The sequence below is a fragment of the Scyliorhinus torazame genome, chromosome 3 (assembly GCF_047496885.1).
Source record: "Scyliorhinus torazame isolate Kashiwa2021f chromosome 3, sScyTor2.1, whole genome shotgun sequence".
NCBI lineage: Eukaryota > Metazoa > Chordata > Chondrichthyes > Carcharhiniformes > Scyliorhinidae > Scyliorhinus > Scyliorhinus torazame.
In genome coordinates, this window is record NC_092709.1 from 256,812,649 (window position 1) to 256,826,800 (window position 14,152).

A 14,152-nucleotide genomic window follows, 5' to 3' on the forward strand; every position below is an offset into this window, starting at 1 on the left:
CTGAGGCGATTTCCTGATTGCGAGGTTCACATGTGCTTTCAACAATTGCGAATCAGGCGTTGTGGCTGATGAAGGAGAGAGAGGAGGTAGGACATGGAGAGGAGTGACTGTGGGCTGCTGATCCTGACACTGGCCGCGTTGGCTAGGGTGGGGGGCCCTGCCAGGGCCTGAGGGGGTAACGAGGTGAAGGGCCGTGGGGCCGAGGTGACCCCCCACAGGACTGGGGCGGTGTCCGGGCACGGACCGCAATCGCAGCAACCTGCAAGGCATCCATTTTGCTGCACACGCACTGACCAACCACCTTGGACCCTGGTTCTGCAGAGTGACACAGGCCGCATGGGTGTCCCCACCACTCCCAACACCTGCACCCCAGCCCCCACACTCCAGCACAACATCATCCGCCATACCACCCACCCAACTGGCAGCAGGAACGAGTGCCAGGGGCAGTTACATGCAGTTGTGCCAGACACCGATGGGGCCCAGGGTTCGGAGAGAAGGGGAGGAGGGGGAAAATGCGGCGGCAGAGTTCGCAGTGCCAACCGGGGCCACTGTGTAGTCCAGCAGGCCTGGTTGGGACTAAGTACCACACTAATATGTCGGCCTTTCGCCCCCTGCAGACAGGGATATTGGAATTCAACCAGCAATGGTGGCCTTGCTCTTAGTTGCTAGGAGATACACTGCAGCTGTACTAGCTGGAGCTGCTCAAGGAGGAGGAAGCTACAGCAGCAGAGCGTGCAGCAACAGAATGTACGCCAGAGAAACAGGAGGCAGCCGCTCAGGATGGAGAGCCAGCTGCCCAACAGACTGAGGATGGGGAGGTGGGAAGGAGGCACCACATGAGGCCTCGTGTGTCCCGGCAGCACCTGCCATTCGAGGACTTGCCGGACCGGGCGTGCTGTCAAAGACTATGCTACTCTTGCTCATGTATTTGCTTTGTTTGGCCCCTTGTTCCGCACTGTAACCAATCACAGTTTGTCGATGTACCATTTGTCAATATACTCTGTTGATTATTCTTTTGTCTACTATGCATGTACTGTGTACGTTCCCTCGGCCGAAGAAAAATACTTTTCACTGCACTTCAGTACATGTGACAATAAATCAAATCAAATCAAAGACTCCAGCTGAACAGGGCGACAGTGCGACATATCTGCCAGATTATGGCATACCTGGCGCCATGAGGGAATGGGGGAGGCACCTGCTCCTGGCGGCAGTCAAAGTGATGGTCGCCCTGGATTTGCCACGCCACGGAGTCCTTCCAGGCACTTATGCCTAAGAAACAAACAATTGTTTGAACACACATAAACTATACTCACAAAACTCATCTACATCTAATTCATTGACATATTAAACTACTCTCTTGCTCTCTCACTATCTTCAGTTCTTCTAGCCAGCTCCTGCTCCTTCCACCTACCACATAATAATACCACGTCCCCCTTTTTTACAAAAGAAAAATTATTTGAAATATTTTTTCTTCCATTCTTATGTGATGCTCCAGACTCGGAGATACGTTTAACGTATTCATTGAACGATTTACAATGCTCTTAAATGAGTTCGACACTCTACTAATCTGCTTCCAGTAACTCAGTCTATTCTACTAATTATACAAGCTTGCTCTCGACCATGTGCTAGGGTGTGATGTTGCTGATAATCAACCCTGTCCTGCTCTCTTGGTTTCTGCCGGTGGAAGAGGCAGAGCCTGTGTGCCTTGACTTTTTATATGGGTTGTGTAGTGCCCCCTTGTGGTAATGCCATCTCTGGGTGTCCTGATTGCCCATTGGTTGTGTCCTGTTCTAATAACCCATTGGATGCGTGTCTGCATGTCATGACATCTCTGGTGCTCCCTCTAGTGGTTACTTAGTTGTAGTGTATTTACATTAACCTTTGTGTATATACAGTGATGCATATCACTACAAACATCAGAGTTATGTCAGTTACATGCAGTTGTGGCATGAACTAACACAATTATTTTACGTTTATAAACTTTTTACAGTCCAGAATTTCTGAGTGTGAACTCAGTCTTCACTGTTACAGTGCCAAGTTATCAGTCCGAGCAATTAAAAGTTCTATTGGTCTGAACCATTCTTTGTGTTGACTCAGTCTCTCACCGTGCCTTCGATATCACTTTTGTGCTTTCCCTGCCCTCAAACCCTGCTTGGTGTTTGTTCTGTGCGCAAGAAGCATAATTTCTCGACCATCATCATTTGTATCCTCAGAACCCTCTGATTTACTCTTGAACTCTCGATATTCCACGAAGTCTTCAACTTTCCATAGGCGTGCCGTCTGGCTGTGCTCCCACGTGACCAGTTCACTGGTGCACTGTGCTTATCAGCCTTCATACAGTGCAGCTGAGATCCGTCAGTCCCACTTTCACTCTGCACAACTGGATTGCTCCTAGTGATCGCCAATCCACGAGATGCAAGTGATTGACGTAGACTTACCCAGATTTTTGTGTTGCTCATCACACTTCATTTCCTCACTGTTGTCTTTTTTACAACACACAGTGGTCAGACTCTCATGGTCTTCTTCTTATTGCTCATTGAATAAACTTGATAGACTTTCCCAGTCTTCTTCTTGTTCTTCATTGAATAAACTTAATAGACTTCCCTAGTCTTCTTCTTCTTCCATCGACGTACTTGTTGAATACTCTTCGGAACAGATTCAATGCTGTACATGCTTGCACACCTACTACCGATGTCTGCTCATCATTTACCACCTCGAAGTCTCGAGGCATTTCCATTTCTCCATGTCTCACCTGAAGACGACATGTACCTTCCATGACGACGTGGGGCAGCACGGTAGCCTTGTGGATAGCACAATTGCTTCACAGCTCCAGGGTCCCAGGTTCGATTCTGGCTTGGGTCACTGTCTGTGCGGAGTCTGCACATCCTCCCCGTGTGTGCGTGGGTTTCCTCTGGGTGCTCCGGTTTCCTCCCACAGTCCAAAGATGTGCAGGTTAGGTGGATTGGCCATGATAGATTGCCCTTAGTGTCCAAAATTGCCCTTAGTGTTGGGTGGGGTTACTGGGTTATGGGGATAGGGTAGAGGTGTGGACCTCGGATGGGGTGCTCTTTCCAAGGGCTGGTGAAGACTCGATGGGCTGAATGGCCTCCTTCTGCACTGTAAATTCTATGATGACTGTGTCCACAGTTGACACCTAGACTTCCCTATGGTTGGCGTTTCATAAGCTTACAACAAAGAGTTCCACAAAATCATATTTGCGTAGGCACCTATATTTATCCTAAATGGTGTTGCTATGCCATTCAGATCTAGATCTACAGTCCATTTTTCACTTGCTGACTCCCTGAAACCTGTCACCATCTACAAGGTACATGTCAGGAGTGAGATGGAATACTCTCCACTTGCCTGGATAAGTGCAACTCCAACAGCACTCAAGAAGCTCAACACATCCAGGACAAAAGAGACTGCTTTATTGGCAACCCATCTATCACCTCAAATATTCACTCCCTCCACCACAGTGACAGCATTGTGTCCTATCTACAAGCTGCACTGCAGCAACTTACCAAGACTCCTTTAACAACATCTTCCAAACCTCAAACTCTACCACCCAGAAGGACATGAGCACAGGTTGCATGGGAACATTGTACCCCTCCAAACCACTCACCATCCTGACTTCAAACTCGATCACTGTTCTTCACTGTCACTGGGTCAAAATCCGGGAATTTCCTTCCTCACAGCATGTTGTTGTACTTCCACTACATGGACTGCAGCAGTTCAACTAGGCGGCTCACCAACATCTTCTCAAGAGCAATTCAGGATTGGAACTAAATGCAGTCCTCGTCACCGATGCCTACATCCCATGAAAGAATAAATAATCGAAAATTGATAAGCATAATAAATCATATCCAGATAGCCTTGACTCACGCTTGGTTAGTGGGCTGTACTCTAGTCTAAAAGCAATCAAAAAGGCTAATAGAATGTTAGTCTTTATGTCAGGAAATATTGAATACCAAAGGGATGAAATGATGCTTCACTCATATGGGGTCTTGTTAGACCTCATATTGAATACTGACTTCACTTTGGACACTCGACCTTGAGAAGGATATATTGGCCTTTGATGGGCTATAATACAGATTCAGCAGAATGACACTGCAACTTAGAGGGATAAATTATGTGACTTGCAAAAACATAACTTGTATTTTCTTGTGCAGAAGATTGAAGGGTGATCTGGTTGTTGTGTTAAAAATGTTAAAGGATTCAAAAGAATAGACAACAAGAAACCATGTCCTTCTGCACTGTAAATTCGATGTCTATGTCCATGATTGGAGGAACAAGAATGTGGGATATAATATTAAAATTAGATCCAGACTAATTCAGAAAAAAAAACAGCAAGCACTTTTTCGCACAAAGGTTATATCTGGAATTTTCTGCCCCAAAAAGCTGAGAATGCGGAGCCAATTGAAGTTTTCACATATGAAAGCCATAATCTCTTTAAGTACAGGTATGTAAGGAAGCTAGGGCAGGAACATGGAGTTGAGGCTCCAGGGGCTGTGTTATGGGTCAGGGTTTAGAAACTCCAAAGTGTATTCTGAAGCTCACCTGACCTATAACTTTTATGTTGTATTTGGCTAGGATGAGCACAAGAGCCTTTCCTTCAGGTGTGATTCATCAGACTTAGGCACTTGTTCAAAACAAAGTTCATTATAAGAATGTAGTTAACATATATGAAACACTTATCCAGAATTTGTTCTCAATTACAAACCTGAAACAACACACAACAGCTAGAGTAATCTATGTATACAACTCTTAATGAATCCCGCTTAGTAGCTGTTCCGATTCAGTACACAATCCAATAAACCAAAACCCCTTTCAAGGGCATGGCCCAGCACACTATAATCTGACTTGAATGGGACTGGTCCTTTCCCTGAGATTCTGGTCCAGTTCAAACCAGCAGAGTCAAAACTCCTTCCGGAAAGCAATTCTATCTTTAAAGTTACCAAGGCAGTGTTCCACACCCAATGTGCTTTCAGTTCCCTGGACAGCTTTAAAATAAAACAGAGAAAACAGAGAAACACTGTTTTTTCCTTCTGCAGTTCAAAGCAACAAACAAAACTGAAACCAAAACACTAAAACCATTCTCACCTGACAGCCACAGCCCAGCTCCACCCAGAAATGACATCACTGAAGCCATGCGACAAGCCATGTGATAAGACAAAACCTTACTTAAAGGGATGCTCACATGACAGCTGAAATACTTACTTTGTGTCCTATCTTTTCATGGTCATTCTATTTTTCCATGAAAGCTAACCCCCTGGATGGGCATCACTTAAACAGCTGACGCTGGGGCATTCCATCGGCAAGAATCAGCTCCAAGATACATAGATACATAGAAGATAGGAGCAGGAAGAGGCATTTTGGCCCTTCGAGCCAGCTCCGCCATTCATCACGATCATGGCTGTTCATCCAACTCAAAACCCACTCCCGCTTTCTCCCTATAGCCTTTGATCCCATTCTCCCCATGTGCTATATCCAGCCGCATCTTGAATATATTCAAAGTTTTAGCATCAACTACTTCCTGTGGTATTGAATTCCACAGGCTCACCACTCTTTGTGTGAAGAAATGCCTCCTTATCTCTGTCCGAAATGGTTTACCCTGAATCCTCAGTCTGTGACCCCTGGTTCTGGACACACCCATCATTAGCAACATCTTCCCTGCATCTACCCTGTCTCATCCTGTTAGAATTTGAAAAGTCTCTTTGAGATCCCCACTCATTCTTCTGAACTCAAGGGAGAACAATCCCAACCTAGTCAATCCCTCCTCATATGACAGTCCCGCCATCCCTGAAATCAGTCTGGCAAACCTTCGCTGCACTCCCTCGAGAGCAAGAACATCCTTCCTCAAAGAAGGTGACCAAAACTGCACACAACACTCCAAGTGTGGCCTCACCAAGCTCCTGTACAATTGCAGCAACACATCCCTGCTTCTATACTCGAAACCTCTTGCAATGAAGGCCAACATACCATTAGCCTTCTTTACCGCCTTCTGCACCTGCATGCTTACCTTCAGCAAATGGACACCCAGGCTCTGCTGCACACTTCCCTCCCCCAATTTACAACCATTCAGGTAGTAATCTGCCTTCCTGTTACTGCTTCCAAAATGAATAACCTCACACTTATCCAAATAAGATTGCATCTGGCATTGGTTTGCCCACTCACCCAACCTGTCCAGATCTTGCTGTAGGATCCCTGCATCCTCGACACAATTCACCCTCCCACCTAATTTGGTATTATCTGCAAACTTTGAGATGTTACATTTTGTTTCCCCATCCAAATCATTAATATATATTGTGAATAGCTGGGGTCCCAGCACCGATCCCTGTGGTACCCCACTGGTTACTGCCTGCCAATTAGAAAAGGACACATTAATCCCTACTCTTTGTTTCTTCCCTGCCAACCAGTTTTCTATCCACCTCAATACATTTCCCCTAATCCCATGCGCTTTAATTTTGCACAATAATCTCTTACGCGGGACTTTGTCAAACGCCTTCTGAAAGTCCAAATATACCACATCGACTGGCTCCCCCTTGTCGACTGTACTGGTTACCTCTTCAAAAAACTCCAACAGAGTTGTCAAGCATGATTTTCCCTTCATAAATCCATGCTGTCTCTGACTGATCCTGCCACTGCTTTCTAAACGTTCCGCTATAAAATCCTTGATAATGGATTCAACATTTTCCCTACTACCGATGTTAGGCTTACTGGTCTATAATTCCCTGCTTTCTCTCTACCTCCCTTATTGAATATCGGAGTGACGTAAGCTACCCTCTAATCTGCAGGGACAGTTCCAGAGTCCGTAGAATCCCGGAAGATGACCACCAATGCATTCACTATTTCCAGAGCCACCTCCTTAAGCACTCTAGGATGCAGATTCTCAGGCCCTGGGGATTTATCCGCCTTCAATGCCATCAGTTTTCCCAGCACCATTTCTCTACTAATGTTGACCCGCCTCAGTCTTCCCTCTCACTAACCTTTCATTCTCCAACATTTCTGGGATCTGATTTGTGTCCTCATTTGTGAAAACAGAACCAAAGTATGTATTCAATTGCTCAGCCATTTCTTTGTCCCTTATTATACATTCCCCTGTTTCTGTCTGTAGTGGGCCTACATTTCTCTTTACCAATATCTTTCTCTTCACATATCTGAAGATACTGCTAGTGTCATAGAACATAGAACATAGAACGATACAGCGCAGTACAGGCCCTTCGGCCCACGATGTTGCACCGAAACAAAAGCCATCTAACCTACACTATGCCATTATCATCCATATGTTTATCCAATAAACTTTTAAATGCCCTCAATGTTGGCGAGTTCACGACTGTAGCAGGTAGGGCATTCCACGGCCTCACTACTCTTTGCGTAAAGAACCTACCTCTGACCTCTATCCTATATCTATTACCCCTCAGTTTAAAGCTATGTCCCCTCGTGCCAAACATTTCCATCCGCGGGAGAAGGCTCTCACTGTCCACCCTATCTAACCCCCTGATCATTTTGTATGCCTCTATTAAGTCTCCTCTTAACCTGCTTCTCTTCAATGAAAACAACCTCAAGTCCATCAGCCTTTCCTCATAAGATTTTCCCTCCATACCAGGCAACATCCTGGTAAATCTCCTCTGCACCCGCTCCAAAGCCTCCACGTCCTTCCTATAATGCGGTGACCAGAACTGTACGCAATACTCCAAATGCGGCCGTACCAGAGTTCTGTACAGCTGCAACATGACCTCCTGACTCCAGAACTCAATCCCTCTACCAATAAAGGCCAACACTCCATAGGCCTTCTTCACAACCCTATCAACCTGGGTGGCAACTTTCAGGGATCTATGTACATGGACACCTAGATCCCTCTGCTCATCCACACTTCCAAGAACTTTACCATTAGCCAAATATTCCGCATTCCTGTTATTCCTTCCAAAGTGAATCACCTCACACTTCTCTACATTAAACTCCATTTGCCACCTCTCAGCCCAGCTCTGCAGCTTATCTATAATCCCTCTGTAACCTGCTACATCCTTCCACACTATCGACAACACCACCGACTTTAGTATCGTCTGCAAATTTACTCACCCACCCTTCTGCGCCTTCCTCTAGGTCATTGATAAAAATGACAAACAGCAACCGCCCCAGAACAGATCCTTGTACTCCACTTGTAACTGAACTCCATTCTGAACATTTCCCATCAACCACCACCCTCTGTCTTCTTTCAGCTAGCCAATTTCTGATCCACATCTCTAAATCACCCTCAATCCCCAGCCTCCGTATTTTCTGCAATAGCCTACCATGGGGAACCTTATCAAACGCTTTGCTGAAATCCATATACACCACATCAACTGCTCTACCCTCGTCTACCTGTTCAGTCACCTTCTCAAAGAACTCGATAAGGTTTGTGAGGCATGAACTACCCTTCACAAAGCCATGCTGCCTATCCCTGATCATATTATTCCTATCTAGATGATTATAAATCTTGTCTCTTATAATCCCCTCCAAGACTTTACCCACTACAGACGTGAGGCTCACCGGTCTATAGTTGCCGGGGTTGTCTCTGCTCCCCTTTTTGAACAAAGGGACCACATTTGCTATCCTCCAGTCCTCTGGCACTATTCCTGTAGCCAATGATGACATAAAAATCAAAGCCAAAGGTCCAGCAATCTCTTCCCTGGCCTCCCAGAGAATCCTAGGATAAATCCCATCAGGACCCAGGGACTTATCTATTTTCAGCCTGTCCAGAATTGCCAACACCTCTTCCCTACGTACCTCAATGCCATCTATTCTATTAGCCTGGGTCTCAGCATTCTCCTCCACAACATTATCTTTTTCCAGAGTGAATACTGACTAAAAATATTCATTTAGTATCTCGCCTATCTCTTCAGACTCCACACTCAACTTCCCATCCCTGTCCTTGACTGGTCCTACTCTTTCCCTAGTCATTCACTTATTCCTGGCATACCTATAGAAAGCTTTTGGGTTTTCCTTGATCCTACCTGCCAAATACTTCTCATGTCCCCTCCTTGCTCGCCTTAGCTCTCTCTTTAGATCCTTCCTCGCTACCTTGTAACTATCCATCGCCCCAACTGAAACTTCACACCTCATCTTCACATAGGCCTCCTTCTTCCTCTTAACAAGAGATTCCACTTCTTTGGTAAACCACGGTTCCCTCGCTCGGCACCTTCCTCCCTGCCTGACCGGTACATACTTATCAAGAACACGCAGTAGCTGATCCTTGAACAAACTCCACTTATCCAGTGTGTCCAACACTTGCAGCCTACTTCTCCACCTTATCCCCCCCAAGTCACGTCTAATGGCATCATAATTTCCCTTCCCCCAGCTATAACTCTTGGCCTGCGGTGTATACTTATCCCTTTCCATCCTTAACGTAAACATCACCGAATTGTGGTCACTGTCCCCAAAGTGCTCACCTACCTCCAAATCCAACACCTGGCCTGGTTCATTACCCAAAACCAAATCCAATGTGGCCTCGCCTCTTGTTGGCCTGTCAACAAACTGTGTCAGGAAACCCTCCTGCACACACTGTACAAAAAAACGACCCATCTAATGTACTCGAACTATATCTTTTCCAGTCAATATTTGGAAAGTTAAAGTCTCCCATAATAACTACCCTGTTACTTTCGCTCTTATCCAGGATCATCCTCGCCATCCTTTCCTCTACATCCCTAGAACTATTTGGAGGCCTATAGAAGACTCCCAACAGTGTGACCTCTCCTTTCATGTTTCTAACCTGAGCCCATACTGCCTCGGAAGATGAGTCCCCATCTAGCATCCTCTCCGCCACCGTAATACTGCTCTTGACTAGCAGCGCCACACCTCCCCCTCTTTTGCCTCCTTCTCTGAGCTTACTAAAACACCTAAACGCCGGAACCTGCAACATCCATTCCTGTCCCTGCTCTATCCATGTCTCCGAAATGGCCACAACATCAAAGTCCCAGGTACCAACCCATGCTGCCAGTTCCCCTACCTTATTTCGTATACTCCTGGCATTGAAGTAGACACACTTCAAACCACCTACCTGAACACTGGCCCCCTCCTGCGACGTCAAATCTGTGCTCCTGACCTCTATACTCTCAATCTCTCGTACCCTAAAACTACAACCCAGGTTCCCATGCCCCTGCTGCATTGGTTTAAACCCCCCCAAAGAGCACTAACAAATCTCCCCCCCCAGGATATTTGTGCCCCTCAGGTTCAGATATAGACCATCCTGTCTGTAGAGGTCCCACCTTCCCCAGAAAGAGCCCCAGTTATCCAGAAATCTGAATCCCTCCCGCCTGCACCATCCCTGTAGCCACGTGTTTAATTGCTCTCTCTCCCTATTCCTCATCTCACTATCACGTGGCACGGGCAACAACCCAGAGATTCCTCTCCACCAGAATTTATTGGTGAGGGTCTTCCCAGAAGTCCGCGGGTCGAACTTCCTGTTCCCGCCTGAAACACAATTTTTTTTTTAAAAACAGCAAAGAGGGACCGAAAACAGGACCAGGGAAGTGTTTACCGCTGAAATTGACTAGCCTGCTCCTGTGAAGGTCTCCCAGAAATCACTACACACTGCTCCCGCTGAAATCGACTGGCCTGCTCCTGCAAAGACAAGTGTTTTTAAAGGAGAAACTTACCTCCCAGAAATCACTTGCGCACTGCTCCCGCTGAAATTGACTAGCCTGCTCCGCTCCCGCTGAAATCGACTGGCCTGCTCCTGCAAAGACAAGTGTTTTTAAAGGAGAAACTTACCTCCCAGAAATCACTTGCGCACTGCTCCCGCTGAAATTGACTAGCCTGCTCCGCCCTCGCTGAAATCGACTGGCCTGCTCCTGCAAACACAAGTGTTTTTAAAGGAGAAACTTACCTCCCAGAAATCACTTGCGCACTGCTCCCGCTGAAATTGACTAGCCTGCTCCGCTCCCGCTGAAATCGACTGGCCTGCTCCTGCAAAGACAAGTGTTTTTAAAGGAGAAACTTACCTCCCAGAAATCACTTGCGCACTGCTCCCGCTGAAATCGACTAGCCTGCTCCGCTCCCGCTGAAATCGACTGGCCTGCTCCTGCAAAGACAAGTGTTTTTAAAGGAGAAACTTACCTCCCAGAAATCACTTGCGCACTGCACCCGCTGAAATTGACTAGTCTGCTCCGCTCCCGCTGAAATCGACTGGCCTGCTCCTGCAAAGACAAGTGTTTTTAAAGGAGAAACTTACCTCCCAGAAATCACTTGCGCACTGCTCCCGCTGAAATTGACTAGCCTGCTCCGCCCTCGCTGAAATCGACTGGCCTGCTCCTGCAAAGACAAGTGTTTTTAAAGGAGAAACTTACCTCCCAGAAATCACTTGCGCACTGCTCCCGCTGAAATTGACTCGCCTGCTCCGCTCCTGCTGAAATCGACTGGCCTGCTCCTGCAAAGACAAGTGATTTAAAAGGAGAAACTTACCTCCCAGAAATCATTTGCGCACTGCTCCTGCTAAAATTGACTAGCCTGCTCTGCTCCCGCTGAAATCGACTTTCGTCAGCCTTTATGTTCCCTGAAAGCTTCCTTTCATAATGTACTTTCCCCTTCTTAATCAATCCCTTCATCCTTCTTTGCTGAATTCTAAACTGCTCCCAATCCTCAGACCTATTATTTTTTTTGGCCAATCTGTATGCTTCTTCCTTGTATCGGATACTATTTCTAATTTCCTTTGTAAGCCATGGATTGGCCCTCTTACCCCCGGAATGAAAAGTTGCTGTAGTTCCACCATGCGTTCCTTGAATGTTTGCCACTGTCTATCCCCTGTCATCCCTATAAGTAACTCTTCCCAATCTATCAAGGCCAACTCACGCCTCATATCCTCATAGTTCCCTTTATTAAGATTCAGCACCTTAGTCTCCAAAACAACTACTTCACTCTCCACCTTGATAAAAAATTCTAGCATGTTATGGTCGCTCATTCCCAAGGGGTCTCGTGCAGCCAGATTGGCAGTGATTCCCTTCTCATTTTCCAGTACCCAAGATACAAACAGGAATCAGTTAAATCTCGAACCATCCACCATCCCGCCACTCCCACATGAACCATCACCAGCTGTCCTTGATTCAACTGGCCAGAGGAATAACTGCAGGCTTCTTAGATGTGCAACTACACTTTTGCTTCAGACCCTAGACTCAGAGGACAGACATGCACTGTGAGGGCATGCTGAGGTCACAAAACACATTGTACAATCGATTAGAAGCAGAAATAAATAACACTCCTCAAAATCTGAGCCTGAATTACAGCTGTACGGAACATACTGTAAGTGCCATGGGGTCTACACATGTACATTTCCAGAGGAATAACCCATACAAAGTCAGAATTAAAATTCTTCACTATGCCGAATAAACCTGCACTTCATTTACTGTCTCCCTTACAGACATACCAAGTCTTCATACATCAAGAGACTTGGATGGGATTGTCCGGCCCTTACCACTGATGGGATCTTCCTATCCTGCCAAAGGCAAACACCATGCCATGGCTGATTCCCCAGTGGTGCAGCCGGCGAGCAAAACAAATTGTCGCCGGGCAATAGTGAGTCGCCTCCGCTGAGGGAACACCCGCCATGGGGGGTGGGCACGAAGCTGGAAAATCCTGTCCTTGTTATAAAAACCGTAAGTTGCTGTTGTTTTCAAATATAAACCAATATAGATTGACAGCTGGTTTAGAAACCTCTTTCTGGCTTATTTAACAGGTATTTATAAAAAAAACTATGGGCTGAATTTACCAAGCAACCCACCTTTGGCTGGTGGTGGGACCTTCTAGTGCCGCTGTGGTCAATGGGGTTTCCCATTGAATGCACCCCTAGCCGCCGGGAAATGCATGATGGGGGTGGGCTGTCAGCACGACTGGAAGATCTGACCGGCCTGAACGGTCGGAAAATCTCACTTTATTATGGAATTTGAAAATGCTTTCCGAAAATCATTTTTGAAATGTCTCCCCGGTTATCACAGGACATGCCCAGGAATGGTGATATGATTATATGTTTTAATGTAAGATCTGATTCCAGGAGTATGACTATGCCAGGCTATTGCTTGACTAGTCTGTGAGACAGCTCTCCCAATTTTGTCCTAAGATCCCAGATGTGAGTAAGGAGGAATTTGCAGGGTTATCGGGGTTGCATTTGCCATTGTCATTTCTGGTGCCAAGGTCCATCCAGCTTCATTTCCTCGTTTCAAGTTGTCTTTTTAGCGGGACAACATTTCAGAGTCAACCATGTAGGCCCGACCAGGTAAGGACTGCAGATTTCCTTTATTAAAGGAAACTCGTGAACCAGATGGGTTTTATGACAATGGACAAAGGTACATTATTTCCACTTTTAATTCCCCAAAAAACTTGGGTTTCTGGATTCTGAGTCCAATGACAGTGCTATCACACCACCACCTCCCCTTAACGTCTGGTTGCAGATTGTTGCAAATACTTTTGTGTCCACTGATTTACTGGGCTGCTTAATCATTGAGAAAGGGGATGTTTGCGGAGATTCCATCTTCAGTGAGTTATTGAATTCAAAGGAGCAGAATAAGGCCACTCAGCCATCGATGCTGCTCCGTCATTCAGTCATGGCTGATATTTTTCTCACCCCATTATCCTGCCTTCTCCCCATAACCCTTGATCCCCTTATTAATCAAGAACCTATCGATCTCTGTCTTAAAGACACTCAGTGATTTGACCTCCACAGCCTTCTGCGGCAAAGTGTTCGATAGATTCACCACTCTCTGGCTGACACAGTGGGTTCACAGACCTGACACAGTGGGTTCACAGACCTGACACAGTGGGTTCACAGACCTGACACAGTGGGTTCACAGACCTGACACAGTGGGTTCACTGACCTGACACAGTGGGTTCACAGACCTGACACAGTGGGTTCACAGACCTGACACAGTGAGTTCACAGACCTGACACGGTGGGTTCACAGACCTGACACAGTGGGTTCACAGACCTGACACAGTGAGTTCACAGACCTTAAATCTATGCCCCCTGGCCATTGACCCTCCATCAAGGGGAAATGTTTGTTCCTGTCTACTCTATCTACGTGGCTCATAATTTTATGCATCTCAATCATGTCCCCCTCAGTCTCCTCTGCTCCAAGGAAAACAATCCAAGTCTATCCAATCGCTCTTCATAACTAAAGCTCTCCAGC

At 46.3% G+C, this 14,152-nt stretch overlaps 1 protein-coding gene across 2 annotated transcripts in view; it reads left to right on the top strand.

The window, feature by feature from the left end:
• Positions 1-14,152, top strand: part of syt4 (synaptotagmin IV) — a 117,178-nt gene that overhangs the window by 55,917 nt on the left and 47,109 nt on the right. The window contains exon 1 of one of the 2 annotated variants that reach the window (XM_072497145.1): positions 12,490-12,626. The exons of the other annotated variant lie outside the window; for it this stretch is intronic. Within the exon in view, the coding sequence (XP_072353246.1) occupies positions 12,578-12,626 (49 nt within the window). The 5' untranslated portion in view covers positions 12,490-12,577. Of the gene's footprint in view, positions 1-12,489; positions 12,627-14,152 lie in introns of those variants that run through there. 2 annotated transcript variants of the gene reach the window in all.